A 16,553-nucleotide genomic window follows, 5' to 3' on the forward strand; every position below is an offset into this window, starting at 1 on the left:
GATCCCTCTATATTTAGCCAAAAGTTTAAACTATTTTTGTCAGTTAATATTTCTAGACATAAAGTTCCAAAAAAAATACCACTAAGACTCTGGTTGCAATAGTATAACATATAAATTAAGAGATATCTTTCATATCATAATGTTCAGTTTTCCTATCCAAGGATGCTGCATTATTTTCCATTTATTTGTTCACTTCTTTCACAATTTGAAAGAAGTTTTGAAGCTTTATTAAAGTTTTCTTTACAGAGATTCTCAGTATTGTTAAACTTATTCCTTATATTTATGTATTTTCCGTCATGGGGTCTTCTGATAGCTTCCAACTCAGAATCTCTTAACCATTTTAGTGTCACAGAAGTCTTTGAAAATGTGGTGAGATAGTTAGGCCCTAAAGAAAAATTCCCTTAAATAAAAATGGAATATATCTGGAATTTAAAAAAGCTATTGCATTTTTGTTTGTCTATATAGTAATCTTCTTACTTTACTGAATTCTCAGTAATTTCCAGATTGACAATGCTATTCCTTAGAAAAAATATACTTTGAATAGCTTCAAATTGTTTAAACCAGTTGGCCCCATTATCAATTCCCTTTCTACTGTATAGGGGGAACCTCTCCAGGCTCCATCTCCCACCTACCATCCCTGACTTTCTTCCTGGATATTATGATTCTCGTTAGACCCAGTTGGCTTTCGCTGGTTTCTGCCTTTCCCCTGTGTGCCTTAGAAGTAATGCTTTTGGTTGGTCTCTCTCCATATCTAATTGTGTTATATCATGGAGAGTTCTCTCTCCTTGAAATGACTCAATGTTTTAAACAACAGCAACATCACCCTTAACCTTCCTGAAACCATTGGAAGGCAATCAGAGCTGGTTACCTGGGTTTGCTGAAGTCTGAGAAGTACATTTCTGCCAGAAGGTGCCACTGAATGCCCCCGTTGTTGCTGTACTGGAGGAGGACACCCTCCTCTCTGCTGTCAGGCTTGTTGCACACAGAACTCTCTCCACCGATCTGGATGTAGAACTGGACAAAGTCCACCCAAGAAGTATCCAGATCCCAGCTCACCAACTGTCTTTTCCCAGCCTTTCCAAAGAACAGAGAAATCACAGATCCAATTATCTGGGAGCAATTTGTTGTTTCAGTTTCAAATTTGTATGAGTATCCTGGCTCTATGTGAAGTTGATCATGTTCTCCTTTATTGTTGAGATGAGCAAGTTATGTTATTTAACTGTTCCTGGATACATTCTATTAATATCCAGGACTTGATTATGAGACCCCTGAGAACTGCTAATTACACCAAAGAGTATTCAAAAGTCTTCAATAACAAAGCAAAACTCATTTTAATTAAAACACTTCCAGTATTCCCTTTGTAAATCTCCTCCAGGCAGAGTCATGGAGCAGAAAGATCATACACATACTTTGAAATCAGTTGGAGCTGGGTTTGAATCTCAGCCCATGATTCATGCTGTTCTCTAGCTGCATGACCTTTCTGAGCTTTTATTTTCCTCAAAAGTACAATATGGGTAATAATACCTTCCACATAGGGTGTTGTGACAATTAGGTGAAATAACATGCTACATAACTTGCCTAGCACATGGCATGCTTTCTTGAGGGAATAATCTCTGCATACATATGCCTTGACCCTACTCCTACCTGGGCACTGAAGTGAAAGGTAAGACAGAAACTTCTGAACAGAGAGTACTGAAGTCTCCTGGGCTCCCAGTCAGTCAGCCTGTGTGTCTCTCTTGGAAACAGAGAAGGTGGGAGGGATCACTAAATAAGTTTTTGCAACCACTAAATGATCTCTTTGTGTCTTAAAAATGTTAAAAAACTTCTTCAAATCCGGTTAACTTGCTTCCTTTGTTTAGTGTCACAGGAAGTGCCCATGCCTGTCACAGTTCTGTTGCAAAATGTATTAGACACAAATCGACAAGTTTGTCATCATTTATCTGTAAATGGTTTCATGCTGCTGCTGCTGCTGAGTCGCTTCAGTTGTGTCCGACTCTGTGCGACCCCATAGACGGCAGCCCATCAGGCTCCCCCGTCCCTGGGATTCTCCAGGCAAGAACACATGCTAACAGGATTGAAAAAAAGTTTGTTGATAAGATTCCTTCACCCAAATCAAATCTGCCAAAACTAATCCATGGATTGCACTGATTTGTCTTGGAGAGTTTTTGAGAAGTTCAATTAAGTTGGGAAGAAAATCTGAGATAGGATACACAGTATAGAGCAAAGCATCCCTCACGCTTATAATTTAAACTCTACTCTAATCCACTAAATTAATTAAGAAAGGGTTTCAGTTATTAGAAGTCACAGGGGAAATACTTGGTGATAATTATGGGAGTACACAGTTACTGATAAATCTAAAGCCAATTAAAAGATCCCAAAATAGACAAGGGTGCCAGCAAAAAGAAAATTAAGGTTAATCCTGAGACAGGAACTCGGTTTTTGGAACTCTCAATTTTATGTACATATTAGAAGAAATCTTAAAAGTAATATGCATTTCAGTATATTAGATGTGCCTTTCATTTTTCTTGCTATTGACTTGACATACTGTAAGTATGAAACACCTCAGAGATTACTATAATCTGTCCTAGAATTTTCATGCCTCAGGATCAGTACAGGAAGAATGATTTTGAGAAGAATCTAGCTGGTTAATTCCCACCCAGCAAAATTCTATGAAAACCCTGGCATTTGGAAATGAGCCAGAAGGATAAAGATCTAAGATGAGAAGTATAAAAATCCAGCTATCATAATTAGATGGTTGGAATGATTGCCTATTGCAATATTCACAGAATAGTGTTGTTTTTTCCAGGAGAATATGGTATTGCTCTATAATGGTTCTGAGAGTATTTTGTGGGATTTTTGTAAATGGTGAAAAATATCATATAAATGCTTGGTGTGGCACTGAAGATGTTTTTTCTAGAGTAGCACAAATCAATTTCTTTTGTTCAGTGACCTGAAATGATGAACATTGTTTTAAAGGGGGTAAAAAAGAAAAAAGAAATGGCTCATGGTAAACCATTCTGTCAGAACTTAGAATCTGATGTAACACATAGTTTGTAGTTTTTTTTCCTATCATACTGTGATCAATGTATCTATGTGTATGTGTAGATATGTGTGACCTATATTTTGGTCACCTGATGCAAACAGCTGACTCTTTTGAAAAGACCCTGATGCTGGGAAAGACTGAAGGCAGAAGAGGGCATCAAAGGATGAGATGGCTGGATGGCATCACGGATGCAATGGACAAGAACTTGGGCAAACTCCGGGAGATGGTGAGGGACAGGGAGGCCTGGTATGCTGCAGTCCATGGGGTCACGAAGAGTCAAGACATGACTAGGCGACTGAACAACAACAAGGAGCATTTATATCTATCTATCTATCTATGTATACATAGACATGTAATGTGAGTGTATGTGTGTTCAGATAATAGATTAAGGATTTTCTCATTGCTGGAGAGTGGAAAATATGCTCCAGTATTCCCTAACATTTTAGGTTAAAATGTCTTTAGGGTTTACATAAAATAATACAAAATTTAAAGGCAATGTCTTTAAAATCTTGAGCCTTTATAATAAAACCTCTAAAACACTTTACAAAACTTCATGTTTTGTCTTCCATTAAAGTTGTCTTTTCAGATGACCAAGCTTGATTTAGAAAAGGCAGAGGAACCAGAGATCAAATGGTCAACATCCACTAGATCACTGAAAAAGCAAGAAAGTTCCAGAAAAACATCTACATCTGCTTTATTGACTATCCAAAAGCCTTTGACTGTGTGGATCATAATAAACTGTGGAAAATTCTGAAAGAGATGGAAATACCAGACCACCTTACCTGGCTCCTGAGAAATCTGTATGCAGGTCAAGAAGCAACAGTTAGAACAGGATATGGAATAACAAACTGGTTCCAAATCGGGAAAGGAGAACATCAAGGCTGTATATTGTCACCCTGGTTATTTAACTTATATGCAGAGTCACCCTTATGGCAGAAAGCAAAGAAGAACTAAAGAGCCTCTTGATGAAAGTGAAAGAGGAGAGTGAAAAAGTTGGCTTAAAACTCAACATTCAAAAAACAAAGATCATTGCATCTAGTCCAATCACTTCATGGCAACTAGATGGGGAAACAATGGAAACAGTGACAGACTTTATTTTCTTGGGCTCCAAATTCACTGCAGATGGTTACTGCAGCCATGAAATTAAAAGATGCTTACTCCTTGGAAGGAAAGTTATGACCAACCTAGACAGCATATTAAAAAGCAGAAACATTAGTTTGCCAACAAGGTCTGTCTAGTCAAAGCTATGGTTTTTTGAGGAGTCATGTATGGATGTGAGAGTTGGACTATAAAGAAAGCTGAGTGCTAAAGAATTGATGCTTTTGAACTGTGGTGTTGGAGGAGACTCTTGAGAGTCCCTTGGACAGAAAGGAGATCCAACCAGTCAATCCTAAAAGAAATCAACCCTGAATACTCATTGGAAGGACTGATGCTGAAGCTGAAACTCAATACTTCGGCAACCTGATACGAAGAGCTGACTCACTGGAAAAGACCCTTGAGGCTGGGAAAGATTGAAGGCAGGAGGAGAAGGGGACAACAGAGGACAAGATGGTTGGATGGCATCACTGACTCGATGGACATGAGTTTGAGCAAGCTTTGGGAGTTGGTGAAGGGCAGGGAAGCCTGGCATGCTGCAGTCCATGGTGTCACAAAGAGTCGGACATGACTGAGTGACTGAACTGAACTGAAAGTCATCTTTAATCAAAAAGCCCAGCAGAAAAATAATTCTACTATATTTATTTGAAAATAACATTTTTTTAGAACTTCCTATTGTTTCCACTTTTCTTTCCAATTCATTCATTACTTTCTTCAAATAATTAGATTGCCAATTATACCAAGCTCAACACCATGTGTTGTATAAACAAACTAGAAAGGAGATTTTGCAGACATAAGCAGGGAAAGTAATGACAACTTAGAGCTACAGACCAAGTTCTATTCCTTGTTAAATCCCACTTGGTCATCTGATCAATTATCAAGGTTCCAATTTATTCAGTCTCAAGGGTATTTATGGATATGTAAATACCTAATGCAAGGCATGCATTTTTGAGTAGAACATCTTATCTAGAAGTTTGGCTCAGTCAGTAATTCTGCATTTTGCTGGGTAATGTGAGAATAAAAATAAAAATATGATCTATATATGTAAGAAACATTGACAATGAGAGAGGCAGTCAAATAAAGGAGAGATCAGTGTCATCTGCCATAGTCCCAGAATCCCCATGCAAGTGAAACCAAGCAGGACCCTGTGGGGCTCCTGGGTACAAAAGCCTTTCCATGTCCCCTGTTCCTTGTTCGTAGGGAACAGACTCCAGCCTTCACGACCTTCCCTGAATCCCAAAGAGTAGATTCAAACAGTTGCTAGTCAGGGAAGGGAGAGGATGCAGAGACAAAGGAGGAACAATAAACAATAGTGCAACCTTGTGGCAGAGTCCTCGTTCTGCCTAAAGGGAAACACGTAACAATATCTTTGCATTTTTACAGAACTAAAACCCCCACCAAGTGGAAGATATCCGTATTCTTCATTCCAGAGAAGACCACTGAGGCCAGATTAAAAGAACTAGAGCAGCATCAAGAAACTATGCGAGACCAGGATAAAGGAGTGCAGGCTCTACACACACCCTAATCTTGGTCAGCAACCCCACTCTTAAACAACCGCTATAAAATTCCTCACCAAATCCTCCTGGGGTAGAATAGTTTTTCAGGGCAGGAATACACTGTTGTCCTCCTTTGCCCGGCAAAGCAACAAAGCTTTTCTTTTCTATTTCACTCAGAACTCCATCTCTGAGATTTGATTCAGCACCAGTACGCAGAGGCTGACATTCAGCACCAGAAGCAGTAGGATTTGGGCAAAAGTTTTATATGGATATTAGAGATGGTGGAAGGCATAATGGAAAGCAGTGGAGACTAAGCAAAGAGGGAAATTGGCAACATATGGGATGATGAGGACAGTTTCCAGTTTGGAGAAAAGGATTCATGTTTGGAAAAAGAAAATGAGTTATGCAGTTAGGGCAGCAGTCCTAGAGACTGTCCTCAACACTGGTGATGGAAGAATGACAAGGCAGAAGCATGTTTTTAGTGAAATGAATCTAGATTGACTTCAAACCTCTAAGGAACCCTTCCTTTGGGTTATTATCTCTTCTCTACTTCAATCATGCTGGCTGGTGGGGGCTGTCAAACTGTGTATTCCACCTCTCTGCCAATGGAGTGAGGATACACCTCTGGCCATGCCCATCATATGACACCATTCATGTACGTGTGAGTGGTCAACCAGAAACCTTACTCACATTTTCCCATGGAGTTGCTTATAGGGCTCTGTGGCCATGGCCACTCTCACAATGACTGCTGACCTGAAAACGAGTCTCCTCTTAAGGGGAGAGTTCTGTGGGCATTTGAGTTTCCAGTTCTAGGTATCTCTGTGGCCAGTTTCATCTAAGCCCTCCCTGTTTTGATTACAAGAACTAAATTTCCTTCTTTTTTGCTTAAGCTAGTTTCTCTCACTTAGAATTCAAAATAGGTCTGACTGATACAAGAGAAAAAAAGTAAATCTATGATCCTTAGGTATCTTGACAAAAATTTACAGAGAAAGTTGGTACAGGAGGAAGAGATTGATTTTATTTTTGAAACGCTTATTTTATTAGTGGCAGGGCATGCCTATGGAAATATTCAATGATACCAATTTGAAATTCATTCTCATAAACTATGATAGCTAACACTTATATGCTTTTCAACTGTGGTGTTGGAGAAGACTCTTGAGAGTCTCTTGGACTGCAAGGACATCCAACCAGTCCATTCTAAAGGAGATCAGTCCTGGGTGTTCATTGGAAGGACTGATGCTAAAGCTGAAACTCCAATACTTTGGCTACTTCATGCAAAGAATTGACTCATTAGAAAAGACTCTGATGCTGGGAGGGATTGGGGGCAGGAGGAGAAGGGGATGACAGAGGATGAGATGGCTGGATGGCATCACCGACTCGATGGACATGAGTTTGGGTGAACTCAGGGAGTTGGTGATGGACAGGGAGGCCTGGCATGCTGCGATTCATGGGGTCGCAAAGAGTTGGACACAACTGAGTGACTGAACTGAACTGAACACTTATAATGGTAATTCTATGTGCCCAACACCATCCTTTATTCTTTACCTGCATTAACTCACTCCCAACATCCCACTTCACAGTGGGATGTGACACAGAAAGATGTTATAACTCTGCAAGGTGAACCAATACATGAGTTTTGGAGCCCAGGTACAAAGCCAGGTAGCTTGACTCCAGACATCATCTTTAATTAAGAGGAAGAAATATTAATATGTAACCCTTATATGTTTAAAATATCTGTGTTTTTTAACACGTATGTTTACTGGGCTGTTTGGGTACATACTGGTTAAGGATTCATTTGTGTTAGTTGCTCAGTCACATCCAATTCTTTGCGACCCCACGGGCAGTAGCCCACCAGGCTCCTCTGTCCATGTAATTTTCTAGGCAAGAATACTGGAGTGAGTAGCTGTTCACTTCTGCAGGAGATCTTCCTGACCCAGGGGTCAAACTCAGATTTCTCACATTGCAGGTAGATTCTTTAACATCTGAGCCACAAAGGAACCCCAAGGATTCATCATCTTGTTTTAGAACTGATGGTATCAGAGACACAATGTTTCCATTTCTGCAGGATTAGACTGTGTATCCAGATCTATAGAATGTGTATTGGTCACTTATTGAGTATCATCTCTAAGAATAATGATCAGGGAACCTTCAATGTCAATAGATAAGAATATCATTAAATGGAATATATCCCTGATTTTCTGTCATTCTCTCTTGTTTACTTGCTGATTCTTTGTTCTGCACCTGTATCAAAACAAAAGCTGTACCTATTTTTATATTTGCATAAATTAATGTGTTTAGGATTTCTGCCCAAACAGGTTCTGCAACATATCAGCCCTATCATATATCACCCACCTTTATGTACTTGCTATATGATGTGGAATGAGACATTTCCCACTTGTCCTAGAATTGGTGGCTATAGTCCTTGCTGGAAAGAAGTGGCACTAGTCACTCCACATTCTAAAGAGAGCTGCTAATAATTACAGTTGCATACACTGCTCAGGTTGGAGAGCTGGACCTGCTCCTCTCTGCAGTCCTTTTGAAGACTATATGGAGAGATGAACTGGAGGAGAGAGGAAGAAAAGAATGTCCTTCCTAGACTGTAGCAAGGGAGGAGAGGGAGGTGGTTCTCTCAACCCCATTCCTCACCAACCAATGTGTGTTAGGATTGTTTCAAGAGAATCAGACTTAGGGATTCTGGCTGGCATCTCAGTCCCTAGTTGGTGTATACTGATCTGTCTGCTTCCACTGGGGAAGCTGAAGCCTGCAAGATAAACTTCTACTTGGAGTCTCTGTTATGGACTTTATGTTAAGGTGTTCCCAAATTCACATGCTGGAAGACTAACCCTTAAAGGGATGGTATTAGGAGGTGGGGCCTTCAGCAGGTAATTAAGTTATGAAGGTGGAGTCCTCATGATGGAATTAGTGCCCTTATAAGAAGAGACACAAGAGAGTCTGCTGCTTCTCTCTCTGCTCTCTCTTGGGGATTCCCAGGTGGTGCTAGTGATAAAGTACCTGCTTGCCAGTGCTGGAGATGTAAGAGACGCAGGTTCGATCCCTGGGTCAGGAAGGTCCCTTGGAGGAGGGCATAGCAATCCACACCAGTATTCTTGCCTGGGGAATCCCATGGACAGAGAAACCTGCCAGGCTCCAGGTCATAGGGTTGCAAAGAGTTGGACACAACTGAAGCGACTTAGCATGCATGCTCTCTCTTGCCTCCTGTGAGGATGCAATGCAAAGATGACCATCCTACAAGTGTGGAAGCAGTCACTTCACACTAGACACTGAATCTGTTGGTGCCTTGATCTTAGACTTTCTAGCTTTCACAAGTGTAAGAAGAAAATGTTTGCTGTTTCAGTCCCCTACTCTATGGTATTTTATCATAGTAGCCCAAGTTGACCAGGATGGTCCCACATCAGCTGACACCACAAGCAGCCACCAAACTGAGTGGAAATAGGACCTGAGATGTTTGCTATTGATGGACAGCTGGTTAGTTCCCTAGGAACAGCTCTGCACACCTCTGCCCTCATCATTACCCCACATTCCTCCAATCATATTCTTGGGGTTAATGGCAATAAGTTTAATATTAATTAGTTTAATATTAATGATTTTAATAAACTTATTAATCTAAGTTTAATAAACACTTCTAGAAGTACTTTCTATGTGTTAGGTACTGTTCCATATGATTTACAAGTACTAACTCATTTAACCTGCATAATAATGCTGATGAGATATATATATATATATATATATATATTTTTTTTTTTTTTTACCAATGAGGAAGTCAAGCCACAGACAGGTTAAGGAATTTGTTCAAAGTCACACAGCTAGGAAGTGGAAGAATCAGATTGAAACAGGTAGTCTGGCTACAGAGTTGCTATTGTTAACTTCTAAGCTCCACCACCACTCATATCCTTACCCTCAGACCCACATGCTCATACACCCTTCAAAGGCTGGGATGAGAAGGGGCCAAGGCCCTGCCCCACTCAAAGCGTGATTGGCATTGGAGGAAAGGAAAGCAATGAGCTTTAAATCAGGTACAAGAGGGGCAGGAATTTTAGATCGACCTACCTGGATTTGTAGTAAGCAAAGACAAGCATAAAACTATGAGTTTCTCAAATGGAGTTAAGGCACAGGAATTTGGCAAAGTCCAATCAAAAGCAGAAGAAAAAAAAAGATAAGAGATAGGTTACCCACTCCAGTACTGGGTTTCCCTTGTGGCTCAGCTGGTAAAGAATGCTCATGTGGGTTTGATCCCTGTGTTGGGAAGATCCTCTGGAGAAGGGAAAGGCCACCCACTCCAGTATTCTGGCCTGGAGAATTCCATGGACTGTATAGTCCATGGGGTTGCAAAGAGTCAGACACAACTGAGCAACCTTCAATTTCAATCAAAAGCAGACAAAGTGGGAAAAAATAAAACTACATCACATTTGTACCTTCTGAGTTCAGACTGCTCCATAACATCAGTCACATATTGAAATAGCCACTGCCCTGATAACTTACTCTTGGCTCTCATTCATACCTTACTGAAATATAGAGATGATCCAGAAGAGATGACCCCACACCCTTCTTCGGGTTTTACAATTTGTCCCCCAATAACTTCTTGCCAGTCAGACTCCCAAGCACTCGGGTTCTCAAAGTCCGACATGATCGTGGAAGGAAGGGCAGCTTCTGGGTGGCACTCAGTGCCCTGGTATCCCTGGTCACACCTATGAGAGAGGAGGGCTGAGTGAACAAGAGATAGACTCGTATGTGACTGCCACAGCCATCTGACCTGCAACATTCCCTATGTCTCAGTTTTGCTCAGGTATTAGCATCTGCACTAGACTTTTAATTACTCTGTCAGTCTTTGTACATGGTGGTAACAACCTTCAGTTTTTCACATGGGGAAAAAGGGACAGAATTCATTTTTAAAAGAAAATGCTATAATGGTACAAATGAGGATAATGAAGAAAGATATGGGCGTATATGAACATGTGTGGTTGGGTAGAGGGGAAGGATTATGAAAATTTCCTGTAGGCTTAAAAGGTCACATGTAAATGTTTGTCTGCTCACCCAATACTTAACTGTGGCCATGTTTTATAGTTCCTCCTTCTGATTAAATTATGTATTTTTTAGAGTCTTTAAGTATTCAAGTGTGTTCCTATCATCCTCATTAGCGATAATCACCATCTCCCTCTATATACAACCTTGAGCTTCTGGTGAAGTGATGTAGGACAGTATGCAGCAGCTGTTTGACCTGTGCTTTAAGACTACCAGGGGAAGGAAGGAGAGGCAATAGCCAAGCTCTATTAACTAAAAAAGAGGACTTTAGGGCTAGCTGATAAACTCTGAAATGTAAACCCAGGAGGTTACATTTTGAGGTTTAGAATATATGGCTTTATACTTGTTGAAATGCAACAATATCTTTTACATCTAAAATAAGGATAGAGTCCATCAGGAAATGAATGGATAAGGAAGCTGTGGTACATATACATAATAGAGTATTACTCAGCCATTAAAAAGAATGCCTTTGAATCAGTTCTAATGAGGTGGATGAAATTGGAGCCTATTATACAGAGTGAAGTAAGCCAGAAAGAAAAACACCAATACAGTATACTAATGCATATATATGGAATTTAGAAAGATGGTAACAATAACCCTGTATGCGAGACAGCAATAGAGACACAGATGTATAGAACAGTCTTTTGGACTCTGTGGGAGAGGGAGAGGGTGGGATGATTTGGGAGAATGGCACTGAAGCATGTATAATATCATATAAGAAATGAATCGCCAGTCCAGGTTTGATGCAGGATACAGGATGCATGGGGCTTGTGCACTGGGATGACCCAGAGAGATGGTACGGGGAGGGATGTGGGAGGGGGGTTCAGGATGGGGAGCACATGTACACCCATGGCAGATTCATGTTGATGTATGGCAAAACCAATACAATATTGTAAAGTAATTAACCTCCAATTAAAATAAATAAATTTAAATTAAAAAAAATAAGGATAGAAAGGAGGATCGTTTTCCTTTGGCTATTTCATTATTCATCAGGCTATCCCTAGAAGTCTGATGGCACCTGCTGTGGTATCATTGTGAACACACACCCAGAGAAGCAGAGTCAATCGTCTCTTCTGACACATATACCTGCACATGCCGCGGTCGCAGGAGCCATGCCCACTGCACATGTTGGGGCACTGCTGCCCAATGTAAATGCTGTCTAGAGCCCACTCATCTTGAGCTGTGTAATAGCTCTGACTCCAACGGAAGCGGGTGGCACTGGACCTAGAAACAAGTCAAGGTATAGTAATAAAAACATGACATGGGTCATACAGACAAAGAACGCCAGAGTTCAAAATTCTCCAGAGAACTAACTCTTTGGAACTTGAATTTAGATGCCGATCATTTTTGTTTAGTGGTTTAATTTCCACTCAGTTACTGTCTGATTCAACAATTCCATCTTGAAGAAAAGTCTACTTATCTGTTTACATCAGTCTTAATTTGAGACATGTTAAAGAAAAATACAGTATCAGATTTTGTTGCTGTTGTTGCTTAGGGTTTTGATGCTAGGAAAAGAAAAGAAGACTAATTTTAAAAAATAAATATTTATACAAAACTGTCTTTCACAGATGAAAATGCACAGTGTTTATCTTACAGTAATGCAGTTTCTTACAATAAATGTATCAGTAGTTATTCAAAGACTTCCAGTTGGCTCTCAATATAAAACAAAAGTTTCGTTTGCAGGTGCTGTTTTGGGATTGAGAGGATGGGTGACATTGTACTATTTTCCAAGTAAGAACATCTGGGTTCTAAATCCTGCTTATTATTTCTAAACCATTAACTTGCTTGGTTTTCATGGACAAGTTGATGTTAAGTGGAGATAAAAACTTAAACCGTCTGTTACACATAGAGAAACACTTGGGACCCTGATTCAAATGAGATATAAAGTCTAAAGCAGAAGACATTCTGAGAGAAATGCCAAGAGGGTTTCCATTCATTGACTACTACAAAATGTGCTTTTAAAATCACATCATACTTTTCACCTCTAGGAAGTTTCAGGTATCCATGACCAGTTTTATCTGGTCAAAGTGCAAAACAAGAGAGAACAAACAAACAAAAAAAAATGTGCAGAAAAGGCGTGCATGCTCAGTTCAATTGATTAAACCCTCCCCAAGTACACTAGCTACAGACACACTTGATCTTAATGGCTCTGAATGATCCATTAAGGTCTACTGCATCAATTATCCACATATTAAATACTCCCTAAGTACATAACAGACTGTTAAAATCCAGAATAAGCCTTTACTGCTTATTTTACTAATGATATGTGGTTGATATGTTGCATTTTTTATTCATAGTAGGATAATTTCAGGATTCATTGAGATGCATCCAGTAGACACAGGTTTGTAGCATATCAGTGCTCTTCCTGGTACATACAATGAGACAGATGTCCCCTTCCATGGTAACAGTTTATATTTGTAATCTAATAGCCATCACAATTTTCATAGTCCAATTAAGAAATGTGTTTTAGAAAAGCTTACTATAAAAGTAGGGACATTATCTTGGAGCCCAACAGAAGACAAGTAAATTAAGACTCATGCACCACTGTCATTTAGAGAGATGACTATATTCTTTTAAGACTGATACAATCTGAGTCAAGCTGAGGGTCACAGGTGTCTAGACTCTGAGTTCTCTTGGAGACAGGGATATCTTTTTATCTAGTAGTTTGCACAGGAACAGAATAAAGTAAGCATACAAAAAAAGTCTGCTAAAAAATGAACTGATGAGTGGACGGACAAGGCCGGGAAAGGGCACCCTGTTTCTGACTTCTGTAGGTAATGGAGTGAAGAATGTGTTAGGAGTCAGGGGACTTGACCCCAAGGACCCTGGCTCTGCAATTTATCAGCTGTGTGACCTTTAGTGGGAAATTTAAGCCTTCAGGAGCTTCTAGTTCCTCACCTCTCAAATTAGGAGATTGGGCAAACTGATTTCTAGGATCCCTTCCAGCTCAAAAATTTAATGACTGCTCTGGTGATTTGCTGACAGAGGTGATAGTTTATTTTCTTTATAATCATATGCTTACATGAAACCTATGGCATATATTATTTTGAAGTTTTGATGTTTCAAATATTAAAATGGGGTTGGAGGGTTTCAGAAATCTGACCTAATTTATGCTTCTAAAAAATCACTTTAAACACATTCCAAATCCTTTTTATAAATAACTTATCCTTACATGTATCTCTGAACTCTTAAAAAGATATTTCATAAGATAAAATGCTTAAAGTGAATTATTCCATTTAAAATGACAATCCACAGTTTCATGTGCTGATGTTAATTAACAGAAAAGAAAGTGAAAGAGGTTGAATATTGGCTTCATTTTTAGTGTGAAAAAAAAATTAGTTGTGTGAGCAATCTCCAGCTGATCACATGTGAGAACACAAGGTGTGATCTCACTGATTTGCAGCTGCGTCACTGCTAAATATCAACCCCAATACAAATATTTAATTTGCCAATTTTCTCTTTCTCTCTCTCTCTCCTTCCTCCTCCCTGCCTCTGTCTGTCTCTCAAAATTAAGTATTCTTTTTTTTTTCTAATTAATATTTAACTTTATTTCTCGACCATCTATTCTTTTTTTTTTAATTTTATTTTATTTTTAAACTTTACATAATTGTATTAGTTTTGCCAAATCTTGAGAAGAAAATCCTGTGCACTTTGGATTGAGTCTGGATGTGCCACTACTGCCTAGTGGATCTTGAAATGAAGTTGACCTGCATTTAAAATCCAAGCTATAGATTTTCAAACACAGCAAAACTTGACAGTCTTTTCTTTATTTGATTCCCTCCAGCCTTATAAACTTCTAGAGTGAAATAAAATACCACTGAGTCATCTCTTGATAGTAAGCTAACTTGAGGAATCAGATTAAATGAAAGCTGACTAAACTGTATTTTCTACCTTCAGTGACTGTAATTACATTTACTCAATTATTTTGAAACTCATTCAGTCATTAGGTGTTGATTTGTTTATGAAGTCAGCAACTGACAGCTGTTTGGGTTTCATTAGGCTCTGTTCTTATGTAAATGTCTCTCATAAAAATGAAATTAATTTTCATTGGCTAACAAATGTTCAGTTCATATAAAATATAATTTCTTTGAGCAGGTGTATACATATTCAATATTTCAATCTAAGTTGTCCTATCTAGCGTATCTTCTAAAGTTAACAGATCTTTGACAATGCTGATCACATTTGCTTGTCTGTGTTCAATTTATAGTTGCATATGCTTGAATCAAAACAGCAGAAGAAAGATTTGGCAGAAGGAATACTGCTTCAAACTAAACTGTAATTTCTTCTCCCAATGCTTGGGAAAAACCTGCCATCTGCAAAAGTCTGAAATGCACATAAGAAAGTTAAAAAGAATGTCAAAGAGGATAAATATGCTTTGTTTTTACAGCAGAGCTTTAGAGCATTATAGGTACAAAAACAATGAAAATAACTAGTTGAACATTATTTTTTAAACAATTACTGCAATAATATTTAGTTTAAGTATTAGTCAGTAGAGATATTAAAATAAATATCCTATTGGATTGTTTGTTTTTCAGAAATAGTTTCATTTTCCTCACCCAGGGCTTTGAAGGAAATTTGGAAAAGCAGAATTCAATAATTTACCTACATGTACATAAAGGCAAGCTGTCAAGACTGAATAATCTAGTAGATTTTTTTTTCAGTTTTTAAAAAGATATGGCTTGTAATAAAACATCTCTTTGGTTCATCAAGGCACACTGAATTGAAATTCTATTTAATTTCCCAACATTTAATGAATATCCCAACAATATGTCAGGTGTTGTGTAAAAACTAAAGACTTTGAGAATCAATGCATTTCCTCTCAAGTACCTAATAAATGAAGGAGGGCATGGCAACCCACTCCAGTATTCTTGCCTGGAGAATCCCATGGATAGAGGATCTTGGCAGGCTACAGTCCATAGATCACAAAGAGTTGGACATGACTGAAGCACCTTAGCATGCATGCACTCATGCCTAATAAACATTGATGAGAATTTGATTTCTTTTTAACTATATTAAAACTCAATCCAGTAGTACTATCTTTTAAGCTAAGAGATAATAATACAACATACAATTTTAGTGTTAAGTAACTTGCAAAGTCCGTTTTGATAAAGGACACTACTTTTGGGGATACTGTGTAAACTATGGTAATTAAGGATAATAATTTAAAATGTTTCTGGGAACATTCCCAGAATAAACCATTTACTCTGGGAATAAAAATCTTAAATATATTGTCAGGATTATCTTACAATCATAATTTTGAAAAGGTAACCCACATGTCAATGAATAAAAATCAGTGGTTTTTAAATAATGAGGTAATATACATAATGGTGAAATAATGGGGGCAAATTAGAAAAAAAAAACACCACCTCAGTAGCTTTGAAATACTGACGGGTATTTCAATTGCTTGATATAATTTTTTGTATAATCTTGATAGACATGCTTGGAATATCATTGAAATTAAATATAAATCTTGATTATATTCCCAGCAGTAGATATAAAAGAGTAGGATGTTAGAGAAAGCAACAACTTGTTATACAAAGCATAATTGAGTATCCAGGAAATAGTTCACAGTTGGATATAAAAAATGTGGAAATTAAAGTTCAAGCATTTTGTTCAAACTGACATAATGATGAATCTTTAAAAATAATCAAGGAGGCATTCTTCTATAATGCAGTAATTCAATGTTCAACTAAAGGAGGTATAATAATTTTAGGTGGTTATCTAGCCAGTTGTTTTTGTGTAGAGCCTAATTCTCCTATTAAATAGTCCAAGAAGGGTTGAGTTAGTAATTTTCTTTAAAAAAGGGGTCTAGGAAAGCAGATATCACAGAAAAATATAATTTTTTGTCTCTTTTATGCCTTTTCTGCTACACAAAACAC

At 38.4% G+C, this 16,553-nt stretch overlaps 1 protein-coding gene across 1 annotated transcript in view; it reads right to left on the reverse strand.

Moving 5' to 3' along the window:
• The window catches only part of RELN (reelin), a 553,128-nt gene that overhangs the window by 121,284 nt on the left and 415,291 nt on the right, over nt 1–16,553 (reverse strand). The window contains exons 23-25 of the mRNA XM_006053468.4: nt 11,761–11,898; nt 10,154–10,340; nt 869–1,074 (exon numbers count right to left, since the gene is read on the reverse strand). Of these exons, the coding sequence (XP_006053530.3) occupies nt 869–1,074; nt 10,154–10,340; nt 11,761–11,898 (531 nt within the window). The remainder of the gene's footprint in view (nt 1–868; nt 1,075–10,153; nt 10,341–11,760; nt 11,899–16,553) is intronic.

This window comes from Bubalus bubalis, chromosome 8 (assembly GCF_019923935.1).
Source record: "Bubalus bubalis isolate 160015118507 breed Murrah chromosome 8, NDDB_SH_1, whole genome shotgun sequence".
Lineage (NCBI taxonomy): Eukaryota > Metazoa > Chordata > Mammalia > Artiodactyla > Bovidae > Bubalus > Bubalus bubalis.